Source organism: Takifugu rubripes, chromosome 14, assembly GCF_901000725.2.
Source record: "Takifugu rubripes chromosome 14, fTakRub1.2, whole genome shotgun sequence".
NCBI lineage: Eukaryota > Metazoa > Chordata > Actinopteri > Tetraodontiformes > Tetraodontidae > Takifugu > Takifugu rubripes.
Window position 1 is genome coordinate 7,125,331 of NC_042298.1, and position 14,102 is coordinate 7,139,432.

The 14,102-nt window shown below is 46.9% G+C and overlaps 1 protein-coding gene across 1 annotated transcript; it reads right to left on the reverse strand.

Annotated features, from left to right (window-relative positions):
- Positions 1 to 43: 43 nt before the first annotated feature.
- On the reverse strand, positions 44 to 14,102 carry nr3c1 (nuclear receptor subfamily 3, group C, member 1 (glucocorticoid receptor)). Its single transcript, XM_003970406.3, has 9 exons — positions 13,806 to 14,102; positions 12,035 to 13,215; positions 5,626 to 5,783; positions 5,293 to 5,409; positions 4,893 to 5,177; positions 4,659 to 4,803; positions 4,090 to 4,220; positions 3,827 to 3,984; positions 44 to 3,676 (listed from the first exon to the last, which is right to left on the reverse strand). The coding sequence occupies exons 2-9, from the start codon at positions 13,213 to 13,215 to the stop codon at positions 3,524 to 3,526; spliced, it is 2,328 nt and encodes a 775-aa protein (XP_003970455.1). The 5' UTR covers positions 13,806 to 14,102; the 3' UTR covers positions 44 to 3,523.

Consider the following 14,102-nt stretch of genomic DNA (forward strand, 5'->3'; position numbering starts at 1 on the left):
TGACAAGAGAAGCCAGACACTTAATAAAGATGCAGACGCAGCGTCAGAATGGAAAGCGCTTTTATTTGATGAACAGGTGCGAGGTGTGATCATGGGAAAGTGTCTGACAAGGATTTTTACCGCTTCAGTCACTGTTGCGCTGGGATTAAATCTGGTGAACAACGATTTACAGGTCCGCATCGGAGAAGTACCACACAAAGGACACGGTCAGATCATTTGATGTCACAAGACAGAAGAGAAATAACAGAGGGAAGGTATCCCCAAAACATGACTACCATCCGGAGACAATTACATCACAGATATATGTACATATTAAATTTGTCTAGAGAAGCATATACCAGTGAAATAGGTTCTGCCCTTGATTATTCTCAAAAGATAATGTATGCATATGTTTTATACAAAATAGATTTTCAGACAATATTTGGGTAGTGCAAATCTTTTTTTCTTTTTTTTTCTTTTTTTTTTTTAGATTCAAGCTGGTTGATTACTTTCACAAACAGTTTGCATTGTGAAAAAGTCCGGCTCCCTCCCCCATTCACAGTATTACACATTCTGACCAAAGCCTTTCTGTTAGAGTAAAAAGGAACCTATTAAAAAAAGGGGTCGTCGAGCTACTTAGTTCACCTTGACATATACTGGATTTGTCTCGCTTTGGTCACCTTGTAGTCTTACATCAGACAAGTTTTACTGTGCAGAAGACCCACAACTGAATAAGTGTTACCTGGAAAAATAAATCTGTCCTGCAGAAACGCTAAATGTGAAACTCCTGTATGAAAATAGCTTATAGTTGGAAATAAACAAGAGGAAGAAACCACACCTGGCACTCCATAGTGGTGGATTATCCTTTCTATTGCATATTTGGGTCTCCTCAAACTGGGCTGAGTGGGGAGACGTCTGGAGGGGCGCTGCTAGGCTTGGCAACTGTCCCTGTCTGAGCGGTGAGTAGCAGCAGTGGTTCTGAATACACTGAATGTGAAAGTAACCCGGGGGTGACCTGTGCACCGTGTACGGCCACGGTTAAAGCAGCTCACGGAACCTGGCGGCGTTTTGGAGGACACCAACACGAGACATGAGTGAAAGAGGTTCAGCACGCGTGAGGGATGGGATAGCTTTTCTACATGACATTAAATGCACCAGTAAGCACTGGGATGCTGCTTAGGTTTATATCATAACTTGGATCATTTCCTACTAATGAGCGTAAACACATACAGATGACGTGGCGGTGAAGCATCTAATGATGCCGTGTTACAATTCAGTTCCTGCACGACCCTGATTTTCCTTTTGTTTCTGGATCAGTTTTGATCTGGTGGTCAGAATAAATCTTAATACTATATGATCTCAACACTGGTCGACATCTAAGCATCCCTGAACGCCAAATGAACAGTTTGGCACCGATACTGTTGCAGAGGGTTGGCTCTTCCTGCCTCGCGGCGCGGCGCTGCTACACTTTCACCGCGGCGACTTCACAAGATGACAAATGCCAAGTGCTTAAAATATCGAAGGGGCTCAATTAAAAAATATAAAAGGTGCAAATTTAGTTAAGATACATAGTCAATGGGCTCACAAGAGCAAAGGTTGAAAGGGGTGAAAGTCCGCAGCAGCTGGTAACACAACATGCTGGCCCTGCAACACACAGGCTGTCAATCACACACCAGATCTAGAGAGATGAGCGCATGTAACTCCTGGGGGTGACAGCTCAGCCACCCCTCTTTCATTTACCAGTCCTCTCTTTGACTCCTGTATTTTCTTACTCTTTTTAGTGGCTGTGGCTGTGTTCAGGACAGCGCTGGTTCTCAAATATGCTTTTTTACTTTCTTGTTGAGATTTAGACGCCTGAGACCACTCTCACATATGAAATATGAAACTAGAGCACCCCGTTAGCTTTGCATCAAAGCTGAATTCAATTAAACTCAATTTAAAAAAAAGAGTAGCATATTTAGCATGAACATGATTTGTGATTTAAACACATGCACTCAGGGACTAACACTGCACCATTCCAATAAAATGCCAATGACGAACCTTTCCACACCCTGTGTTCTGGCACAAGAGGACAAAGTTAGGCTCATAACCTATCAATAATCACCGGATTCCAGATAAAACGGATCTGCAGTGGCCCAAAGCTAAACGACAGCTGGATGTTTACAGTGCACACGTGATGGTGGCATCAATCTCTGCACGGGAAAGCAAACAAGCACATTACTCACTATTAAAAATGTTTCCGTAATAAATAGAGTGATGCATATGTTTCAATGATTTACCAAATGAGATGATTAGTATAAAGATATAATGCCCAATGAGATTATGTAGGAGCAGAATAAGCAACTACAGGCCTGTCAGTTATAAAATAGAAAGTTGTGGGAGGTTCGGTTTCAACCACATGATGAACTAAAAACGGCATAACTGAAAACACATTAAAACAGCTATGATTGGTAGACGCAGGTATTTATCACAATCCATTTTTAGACGGTGGGGGAAGGAGGGCTACGAGCTAAAATAAACATCAAAACAGGCCATTTCCCACTAGAATAAACTCTCCGACATCTAAAATCAAAAAGACTGGAACAGCATAACAGTCTTTTAAAGCCTTTAGCAGGGTATTATGGAGCTCAAATCGCACTTAAGGAGCTGAGTGTGTGTGTGTTGGTGCGTGTATTAAGTGTATATAAAGATCAATTCTGCACACAGGATGGACCAGGGTCCCGCCTCTAAAGTTAAACACTGTCATTGAAAAAAGGAAAAGTTACAACTGCATGGAAAAGAGGAAGGTACAATCAGTGTACGATTCAGGTAGACCACACTTGGAGCAGGTAGAAGAAATGGCTGCGATAATATCTGAAGCAAAAAAGGCACATTTTTTCCCTTTTTTCATAGCAGACGTGTGTAAACCCAGAAGAGGTCAGCTTGTGGGAGAAATCATCCTTAAAATGGCGCCTGGTCAGTAAACTGCACTGACAGAAATGTCTCGTGTCCTGGATCACTGCACTGAAATATATATTTACCATGTGACAGATAAACATTTACCTATAATCTACAAAAACTAAAAGAACTTACACTGAAAAAGCCTATTTAAAGTAAGGAAAGAGCGACACTGATACCTTCCAAGGTAATGGCATCTTGGAAAACTGTATAAACTGTTACAATTTGAAACAGTAGAAAATACTCTCAGAACCTGTACAGAGTCAATTATTTTAGATATTTGTCTGGATTGGTAGGGAGGAAACCTGAGCTGACACTGATGTTAAGCCTATGTTTCTCTGAGATAGCAATTACCCTACAAACATTTCCTAATGTCAAACACTACATCTTAGCCTGCTCCATTTACCCTCCGTGCTCGCCATTTGGTTTCTACTAAAACATCTCCGGTCTCTCAGCCCGAGCCGGTAGCTTACTCTGCTAATGTTGCATACCCGCTCTGAGCATCACTCCACTGATGCCCAGTCACTCTTCATCGCTCTCCTGCCAGTGGAGTGGTGGGGGTGGGGGCGAGGTGATGCGGTGGGATTTTTAAGGCATTGTGTTACAGTCATCTCTGGTGGAACAGGAGCGGCTTGATGCTCCCGGCCTTGAATTTTGGTAACTGGTTGCTGATGATCTCTGCCAACATTTCAGGAAACTCTACACTCAGGGACTTATTCACAAAGGTGTAGAAGCAGAACCTGAGAAGCCCTCCAACCATCTGCAGACACACAGAGGGGAAAACAGGAGACTCAATGCCAAATGTTGTCAATAGATCAGGCAAATTGTGGAGAATTAATAACCATCCGCTGCCGATTAGGCTGATGATGAAGGACGAGTTTTGTCTGCATGACGTGCTCAGCCTCCGTACCTCATGCATGGAATCCAGCAGCTTGGTGAGCTGATAGAAACGCTGCCAGTTCTGGCTGGAGTTCTGTTCGCGCTTCACGATGGCTTTCCCCAGCTCCTTGATGTAGGACATGCGGATGTCGTCAAACACCGCCTGGCTCTTTAAGCCGTCTTTTGGCACTGCAGGAGAAGACGGGCAAAAGAGCAACTTCAAGTGTTAATAACAGCAAAAAGTGTGGTCGTCCTTCAGTTACCAGGGTGTGGAGACGTGCCGCCTTCGCTCACCTGTGCTGAGAAGCAACAGGACCTTCATGCACAGGTACTCGTCGTGGGAGACCTGCAGACGAACAAACTCACTGGAAATCTTCAGCATCTGCTCGCACTGGTCAGCCATGTAGGGTAGCTTCATCCGCTCCCTGGAGGAAAGGCAAACATTCAGCAACTGCTTCTAAAACTCAACCCAACCTCCCCCAGTCACTAAAATGCTGCCGTGCTCGTCATGAAACCAACCGCTTCATCGTAATTAAAAACACCACTGACTTGGCGGTTAACAAAGAACAACATGGTATTAAAACTGAGCTTCAGGTTATGAAAAGGGAAAACGTGAACGCCTGTCGCCGTGCCAACAGCGGACTACATTCAGAGGACCGTTTGCAGACAGAGTCGGTGAGTCACGAAACACTGATTAACACTGACAGCTGACAGAGTCTGGAGCCGGGACCTTCAGCGGGACGCAGTAAATAAACAGACGGGATGCTGAGTGATGGAGGAAAACATACAAATCAATACTCAGCTCAGAGAAGAAAGACTAACCCTGGACCACTGTACTGCTCAAGAGGGTGGACTATACGTACTCATTTATGACCAGGTCTGGTGCAAAGCAAAGCATGTTCCCGTTACACTGCTGGTAAGACCTCCAGCCCAGACTGAAAGACATGAGGAAGAGCCAGGAGTACTGCAACAGAGTCATCTGATCATCCAGGTGCAGGTTCCTGAACCCTGCGGGGAAGAACAGAAGCTTCAATCAATGAAGCAGACGACACCAGGGTCTAGATGACACACAGAGTACACCACCAGGGTACACCAACCTGGGAGAGCTTTGGCCCACTTGACAGCAGAAATGACCTGCTGACCTCCCAGTCTGTTGAGCGTGGTCATGAGGCGGGTGGATGTGTCTGGCACGGTGCTGTCATAGCCAGCGTAGATGGTCTCCGGCTCGATGGCTTTCAGCAGGGACAACATGGTGGGAACGAGCTGGGGCATGCACTTGGGTACGAGTGAGCAAGGCTCCACAGGAAGACAAGGCGTCGTGGGCTTGGGCGGGTTGCTCTGCTGGACGCCCTTCAGCCGGTTCAGCTTCTTAGTTTTACGTGCTGCACAGGAAAAAAACATAGAAAACAGTGTTTTTGTGAAGCAGAGGGAAAGATGAGGATGTAGATAAAGTGATAAAAATCTAAAAATAACATTGGTCGGGCGGTTAATAATTACCTTCCAGGTTCATGCCAGCCATCAGACACTTGCGGAAGCGGCATGCTGGGCAGTTCTTTCTCCTGATCTTGTCTATTATGCAGTCATTTCTCCCAGCACACAAGTAATTATGCTGTCCTGAGGTGCACAGAGGAGTCAGATTAATATGTTTACCTTCATCAATGTAGCAAACACTTCAGGGAGGGAAAAACCTCATTAACTGTAACATCATCCTTCACTTTGAAATGATTATGGCTCAAACCTACAACTACAAACGGCTTCAGCGGTTGAGAATGTGAACGTGGCACTAATACATCACAGCCCCCCAACGCGAGCAGAGCGGTGTACTCCTACCTTCGACTGCTCTTTTGAAGAAGACCTTGCAGCTCCCGCAGGTGAGAACTCCGTAGTGACAACCTGACGCCTCATCAGAGCAAACCACGCAGATTTTACTCCCACTCTTTCCCTGCACAGTTGACGTCGCAGTGACACCTTCCTGTCTGTTGGTGGAACTGGTGAAAGAGGGGGAAAAATAATATGGACCGAAATTAAAAACATTACATATTCAATTTTGTTCAAAAGCATTGTGAAATCTAGTCGAGGTATAGAAATATACCCCCTGAGCTTCCTTACGTGTGCCTTTATGAGCAGTAAGTCAAGTAAGGCCCTTGTAACCATTTGGGCTTTAAAAGACAAAATGATCTGCAATTTGTGGTCACTTCCTAAATCCAGTGGTTGTCATGACGCAACCTTTTTTCTTTGATTGAACCGCAAGCGTTTCCGCCAACTGTACTTCCCGTATCCGGCCGCTGGGGGGAGTCGAGCATTACAGGAGCGGAGCTTCTCGGGTCAACACCTCTTTTTTAACCCAGTGATCACAGAAGCTACCACACCCACATGGAGAGGATACTGAGCAGCAGACGTGGGGCCAAGTCTGTGTCTGCCTGTTGGTATATTTATACCTCTGCCAGAGCAATATACATGTATATATAAAAGCATTTAGAACGGCAGAAGTGTTGTTGCACGTTAACGCCCCATTGCAGCCTCCAGCAAGTGATACATCACCGAGGTAGTAATAAGAAAACAATTCAACTCCTGAGCTGTCGGTGAGTGATGCAGGGTGTGGAAAGATGAGGGAAACAGCAGGCTGTATGATCAGACAGGGAAAAACAAGAGCAGGATGAGCCATCAGAACACTGTCAGGACAGAGCTGAGAGCTTGGAACACACCTCTGATCACCCGTTCTGCACCAGTGCAGACAGGTGAAATTCCAAAAATGGGTTTCATTTAAAGGATTAAGGATTTAAAGGTCATGCTACTTCCGCTCAAAGATGGCTTGCTTTCTCAGACCGTCATAAAATCCATACAAAATGTAGGCCATAATTAAAATAATCAATAATAAATAATCAAAGCATCAATTTTTATTAGTTTTTTCCCTTCCCTCTGCGATTCAGCCCTCCCAATGACAGCCTGTGCACGTTTGGGATATCAATAACAGACAATAGTGAGGGGCGGTTGTAGACAATAGCTTAGCATCTGTCAGCCTACTGTGGTTTAGCAGCAGCCTCAGAGCTGTAGGAGCAGTTCCATGTGTTTTTCTATGCTGCTCTGCCACACCGACATTCACCATCGCAGTGCAAAGCAGTAAAAGCAGGTATTTGGATCCCCCCCAGAGAGCCCTCCACATCTGCAGTCTCCCTCACCCAAACGGTTAAGGGCCACTGTTGTCCGCCACTGTGAAGCGTGCCCCGCCCACCCTTTAACACAAAACTTCAAATATGGTTCAAATATGCTCTCAGCTAGGGCGTTAGTTACACTTAAGAACGGTGCTAATATCTTCAAGAGCACACCAAAGCAATCCTTTTAGTCCCTGTTTTTAACACTTTAAGTGTTAATGTGCTGCGTTGAACGAGTAATTGTGTCGGGATAATATGTTTCATTTCCGTGCCGATTCGGTTTTGTTTTTTTTTCTTCCCGTAGCTGCCACAAAGAGCAGCAGACTGGCTGAATGGCCGTTTGGTAAATACGCTCGAATAAAAGCTGTGCGACGGCGATGATGTAAGCCGTGGGCCATCTGTATCGTCCACTGATTTATGTGGGGGTTTCCTCAGCTACTCAGGGAGCATGCAGGAGCATGCAGAGACTGAGATCTGTGATAAATAACGGCAAAAGCTGCTGAAAATACTGATTTTATGATGACATAGAGCTGTTTTTGGGGGGGCTACTGGGGGGGGGGGGCTCACACAACCTTGGTGGGCGGAGGAGGCTGATAAATCAAGAGTGGTCGGAATAATGTCAGAGGTGAGGAGGGCTGATGGCTTCGTCCTTCACCGTCATCCTGGGACGGTGTAAACAGGACAGCATTACTACACGGCTTTAGGCTACAGGATCAAATCCAATTAGTGCAGCTGCTGCGTGTTTTCCAACACCGCAGGGTGGACGAGGACGCGTCGGAGCTTTAAGATATAGACGTTACAAAGGTGCTTTTGTCCAGAAATCAGTGTGACTGCAAAGCAATCTGCGGAGACAGTATTTCCTCTTTGTAAAACCATATGTCATGAGAGCTCAACCTCGACAGGAAGTTCTCGCATTCCCTCAGAGTTTACTATCGTTCAGAGCCCGTGGACAGACGCCCTGAGACGGGCTTTGGCTTCCACGAGAGAGAGCTAAACGCTTGCGTCTGTAGGCGTGTGATCAATCGGCCGGGGCTTTAATGAGGCAAGCTGCTTCGTGCAGTGACGATAATGCCAGTGGCCCAGTGCCCCGCTTAACGTTTCATAATCCACTCTTAGTCGTGAGTGTCACAAGTAGCGTGAGGTGCCAGTGGTCGAGAGGAGCAGTTAGTAGTTTGGGTTGAAGCACGGTTCAGAATTCACCTTTCATGCTAGTGTCCACACTTGCCAAACATCCTATGTAGAGTACATGAACTGGAGTAACCGTTAGTAGCCTCCTAAATGAGGTAAACACATGTAAATAGTGCTCATCATTAGACAAACATCCATCTCTGCACTCTTTAAGGAGGGGAGCAGAGGAGTGTTGTAAAGGAAGTGCTCTTCCCCAGGGTTAAAACCACAAAAATAGGAGGAGGGAACTTGTGTGCACGCTCTGAATCATACTCGCATGCGAACAACAGTGCTGCTGTACAATGGAGTTCAAAGACCGCCTTTGTTTGGCTCCAGACGCGGCTGGACTTCTCTAAAATATCTGCACGATCTCGTACGATCCTTTAAATCAGAAGGAGCGCAATCCTACCGACAACATGCATTCCAACTGTTTTATACTGCAGTCAACTGCTGGGCAATTTTTGGCCCATGTTACAGGTGATCACAGGACATTTATCTGTTAATCGTGCACAGTCGCTCTTAAAGCAGCACCTCCAGAAACAGACATTTTATGTGTAGATCAGTTCAGTGACTATTAATATGCTTTTGACATCAGAAACCAAAGACTTAACCAAGCCCACAACCGCCAGATGAGAAAAACCTCCATGGAATTTGACTCTGCATACGACTTTCCATTATAGAAGCCTTTTGTGACTTGTGCGTAGGTGTGAGGCTCCGTATAAGCCTGTAAAATACAGACTTGCTGCTGTTACTTTGTGCAACACTTTGAGCTCAAAAGCAGAGTTCGCCATTGCTGACTCAGCTGCCGTAACGCAAAAGTAAAATCGGACCCCCCCCCCCAAAAGAAAACCTAGCTGTGGGAAACTTCTATAAGCCTCTTTGATGTCAAAACAAAATAAATCCTAATTGTAAAAAAAAAAAGAAAGAAACCAAGCAACTGCAGGAGAATGTGGTAATCATGCAGAAGTGATTGGAATGGCTGGCATTTGATCTGATGTGTTCGGTCGACGCCAGCTGTGGGAAGGCGGGAAGCAAAGTAGGTCAGGAGAGTGAGAAATTTATGGCTGGCTGCCTGCTGCAGCACTCATGACACACCCACACACACACACACACACACACACAAATGTGCACACCTACTCACACAGCTAACAAACATACATGACACGTACACACAACAGCGAGACCATAAAAGGTGATTTACAGCCGCTGAAAGCTGCTGCTAACAGTCAAGGTCGGCCCTTGTTTGCAGGAAGCTAAAACAGAGGACAAACGGGGAACCAGAGTGAACAACCTGAGCGCTACAGAGCAGCAACATGCTAAAAATACAAAGGCAGGAGGGAGATCGTCGCGTCTGGCTGCACATGTAGACTGAGCTGGGCAATAATCGAGCAAGATTTACCGTCACTGGTTGGAACGGACGGGAAAGAAGGTCTAAGGGTCAACAGAGTCATGTTTTTATGACCTGCCTCTGTCCTGGCTCCGTTTACCCCGAACAACTGAAACGTTTCAGCTATGAAAACGTTGTATCACATGTAACGAACGCAGGGAGTTGAACTCATTAAGCTGGCCTCAGCTCCTCTGTGTGGGCTCCTACGGTCTTCACGGCTCCTCGGGGCTTCTCTCCATGTACCCCAGTTACCCCACACGGTCCACAGACAAGCACGCTTGGAGACTCTAATTCAGCCCTCCGTACGAGCGTCTGCTGGGATGGACTAGGGTGTCAACCCGGTACACGATCCAGCTCCCAGCGTGAATCTGGAGAACGCCATGGGTAGAAAATAAATAGCATTTGGGTGAAAATACACGAAAAGGACAAAAGAGCTTTTGTGCCTTGTATCAACCCGGGTCACGAGTGCATCTCCACTGATCTGCCAAAAGAAGGAAAAAGCTGAATAAGTCACATTTGAAAAAGGAAAAGCCTTTTTCTTTCTGCAAAGGTGATGAGACCACAGCCCTGAACAATGCTGCTCTGTCCCAAAGTGAGAGGGACTCGGGTCGGCCGGGTTTATGGCTCCCGCAAACACTGTTCCTCCGATGCACACAAGCGAGCCCAAGGCCTCCAAGAAATTCCTCCAGCGTAATGAAACGTTTTTATAGATCATATGCGGCACGACCTTTATTATGTCGGCAAAGCTCCCCTGTGGCACCCGACCGGCCCCGGGTTAAGCCAGAAGCACGAGATGTGGGCCAGCCTTTATTAAGATCGCTGCTCATAAAAGCTTTTCCAGGCTGGGCAGAAACCGAAGCTGCGAGGCTGAGGTATGTGATTACACCGGGGTATTAATGCGACTTCCTGTTTTCTGTCAGACGGGGACTGTTGCTTCGTTGGAAAGACCCTGTCCCTCCTCGTCCGCCATGTGGCCCCGTGCTGACGTGGTCAGAAATGGGATTTCAGGGCTGGGCACTCGCATCGACTGCTCACGCGGTTCGCCGAGATATTTCTGACGTTTGAGTGGTACCAGATTGAGATTTCCTTATCTCCGCGTCTTCCAGCTGCTACCGAGCAGTTCGTGTGTGCGCAGACGCCACATTTCATCTGCCGTCAGCGTCCGGCGGGCTAACCAGTGCGTTCCAATGCAAATCTCCCCGAAGATGGAAAAAGAAAAGGCTTGAGGAGCGTTTCCCTCAGAAGGAGCCTCATAATGAGGAAGGCTGCTGCACTGAACACACCAAGATAGCTGCTTATCTTGCACGTTGCAGCTGATGCAAGAACTCTGAGTAATGTTATGCGCTGACATGCAAGGGAGACGGTCTCGGCGACAGCAGAAAGCAGAAGCAGCCAGTGTTGCGTGAGAAGCTGGAAGTGATGATCCGGTGCAAACCGCCACGCAACCGCCGCGCCACCACGGGCCCAATGTGCCCCCCGCTTCAGCTCATTTCAACCCACTGAATGTCTGATGCTGGCACGAGGAGGCGCCACAAGGAAATCACACTCGTTATTAATGGAAAATTAAGTTGCTTACCAACCACCACGAAGCCACGGTGATCATACGAGGCTATATTTACACACGCCATCCCAAGAAAACAGGAAAAATGGAGCCACGTGGTTTCTATACATGTAGATATGCTTCCTTTTATCATTTGTTCTTATGAGAAAAGCACTTTCCCTTTGTTCATAGGCCAAAGCTCTGCCTGATACTGCGAGTAAAAGAGTCCAAAGGCCGGTAGAAGAAGCTCCACTTCAGCACAGCTGGAGCAGCAGCAACTGCACACAAGGATACTTTGTGGGGCCTCGTGTTCCCATCAAGAACGTTCAACCAAGAGAGGTCACAACAGAGCTGGGAACACCTCATTTGAACAGAGGAGAGCACAGAACCAACTCTGGTCCAAGCGTCTGGAATAAAGGCCTCTTCCTGTTGTTGAAGGAAACGTGTCCACTCGAAGAAATTCAAAACTTCATTTGAAGCTGCAAATTCTGTCCAACTAATCTTTTAAAGCCAACCGTCTACTCGTGATTTTTATTTTTTAAAAAGCCACTGGTGTTTCACTGGCATATTTTTGGTTTTACTTTGAAGTAACGTTGAACCTCCAGCCAGACGTGAAAGACAAGCCTGCAGACCGTTAAAGTCAGTTCTTTTCTCAGCGCCGGGGCCTCAACTGTCAGCTGTAACTCACAGTGGATTATTCATGGTTCAGGAGCTGCAAGCAGGAAATATTTGACTGGACGAAACAATAAGTGACACAAACGGTCATTAACTAACCACCACTTCACACATTTAAAGAAAACAATTTGAATCTCAGAACCCAAGACAATGGAACTAATTTAGTATCAAATCAAACCCGGCAGTGACAAAAAAAAGGCGAGTTTAAACCCCTTGTACAGTAAACTATGTGCTGGTGGGACTGGCGGATTGCCTCTAACCGAACCACTCTAACCGAACCACAACCTCAACGGCGGCCTCATTCTGCTCAGGTCTCACCTGGTAAAGCAGACGGGGTATGAAGGGGACCTGGAGAAAGCCTCGGCAACCTTGTGGACTGCAGCGCTCTCCCCTTCTCGGCTCCAGGCCCCGCTCAGGGTGGTGACAGGTAGATACTGGTTGGACACTGGCTTCTGGTTCTGATTCCGCTGCTGCTGAGCTTCGCCGCTGCTGGGGCTGACTCCAAAGTGGTAACTCTGTCCTCCGGAGGTGCTGACCCCACAGACAGAGATGATGGAGCTGAGCATTTCTGGGGAGGATGCGCTGCTCATCTGGCAGTAATTCTGGCCGGGGGACGTTTTCTCCTCTTTGATCACACCTGGGGTGTGCAGCTGGATAAAGTCGGCATCCTTTTCCTTCTTCACTACTACAGACAGAGCGGGGGAAGGCATTAAGGAGGCTGTTGTAGATATGCTTGACTGGTCTGGACTTAATATGTTGCTGCCATTCAAGGCAGAGAGGGCTCCACTGCCAGCGACACCCTCTACAACAACAGACTTGAGGTCCTTCTCGGAGCTAGCGTCCCCAAGCAGGGAATCTTCTGCCAGAGAGTAAAGCAAAGCATCATCTCCCACATAAAAATCAGAGGGGGATCCAATGAGCTCAAAGTCTTGGAGCAGGTCCAAGGTATTGTCACTGAAGAGTTTCTGATGCACATCTCCATCTTTTCTAATGGGCTCAAAGGAAGGATCAATCTCAATGGGGTCCTGGTCTCCGTTATCCATGGAGAAATCATCTGTCTTCATTGGGAAGAAGTTAGGATCTGACCCCCCAATAAGCGAATCCATGGAGGACTGTGTACCATCTATGGTATTGGCCTCCAACTGGGGGAGGCTTTCCCTTAAAATTTGACCCCCGAGGGACGTGGACGTGTGTAGGAAACACAACTGCTGCTCCTGAAGTTTCTGATCTTTGGTCGGACCCTTGATCTCCGGGTTTTCCGATAAGTGGGATACGTTTGCAGTCCCAGGCGCGAGCTCTTCTGGGAAGGAACTGTTCCCAAGGCCGTTGGACACTTGTCCTGGCTGCAGCAACTGGCTCGGTGTGGCAGATGTGATGGACATGGCACCATGGGGAGCCACCTTCAGCAGACCTCCCTCCTCAGGGCTTTCAGTGTAGACCAGTTTTCTTAAAGGGTCATCTCTCCTGTATGTTACTTTCTTCACTCCATCTTTGTCCATCTTTATATGAGGGGGAAAACAAAGTATGTTACCAGGGAAAAAAAGACGTATAAAATACATGCAAGGACACGCCTAAGAAGTATCTGATGTGTTTACCGGGTAATAGTTTAACTTTGATTTGTAAACCTTTCCAACTGTTGCCCTGACACAGAATAATTAACGAAAGTGGAAAGAAATGACTCGTCAAAGTTACCAGACACGTTCTTCGCCCCCGCTGCTGATAGCTAAACAAGCTAATCAGATCACCCGTTCTCATTAGCGTAGTGTCGTCTCTCCAAAATGTTCACACTACAGGCTTTTCGACTAGTGCCCACACTTCAAATTGTAAAACCATCCATTTAAACCAGCGTTACCACTAACACCTTACAAGCGTTAGCGTGTGCGTGACTGGATAGGCTGCCTAGCGGCTAAATTAAAGTGACTCATTTCGGTCGAATGTCGTTGACAGTTAGCTTAGCACGCTAGCTAACATAATATCAGCGGCATGGTTGCTTGTTTAGTGTTAAAGCGACAGATCTGAGGCATTCGCCTTGAGTCGTTAGGCCCATACACATCAACTCGAACCGAAATTTAAAAAATAGCAAATTTACCCTTGAAATGAGCGGCTGTTGGTATGTGTCCACAGGTCGTCTGTCAACATTGTTTTGGTTGAAAGTGGCAGTCCAAAACACGCAACGTTAACACCCTCTCGGTATCTGGTAACGTAGCTTATTCCGCGTCCACCGACACAAAGATCGGGTTGAGGGGGTTTGGCGAGTCGGCCGGTTAGATCTAGCCGCAAAGTATCCTTTGGGCTAGTTAACGCTGGTTACCGCGATTCGCAGCTTACTGTAAGGAAAGTAGGCGCTTAACGTCCAGGAAAAACATACAAAATGGAGAACTGGACG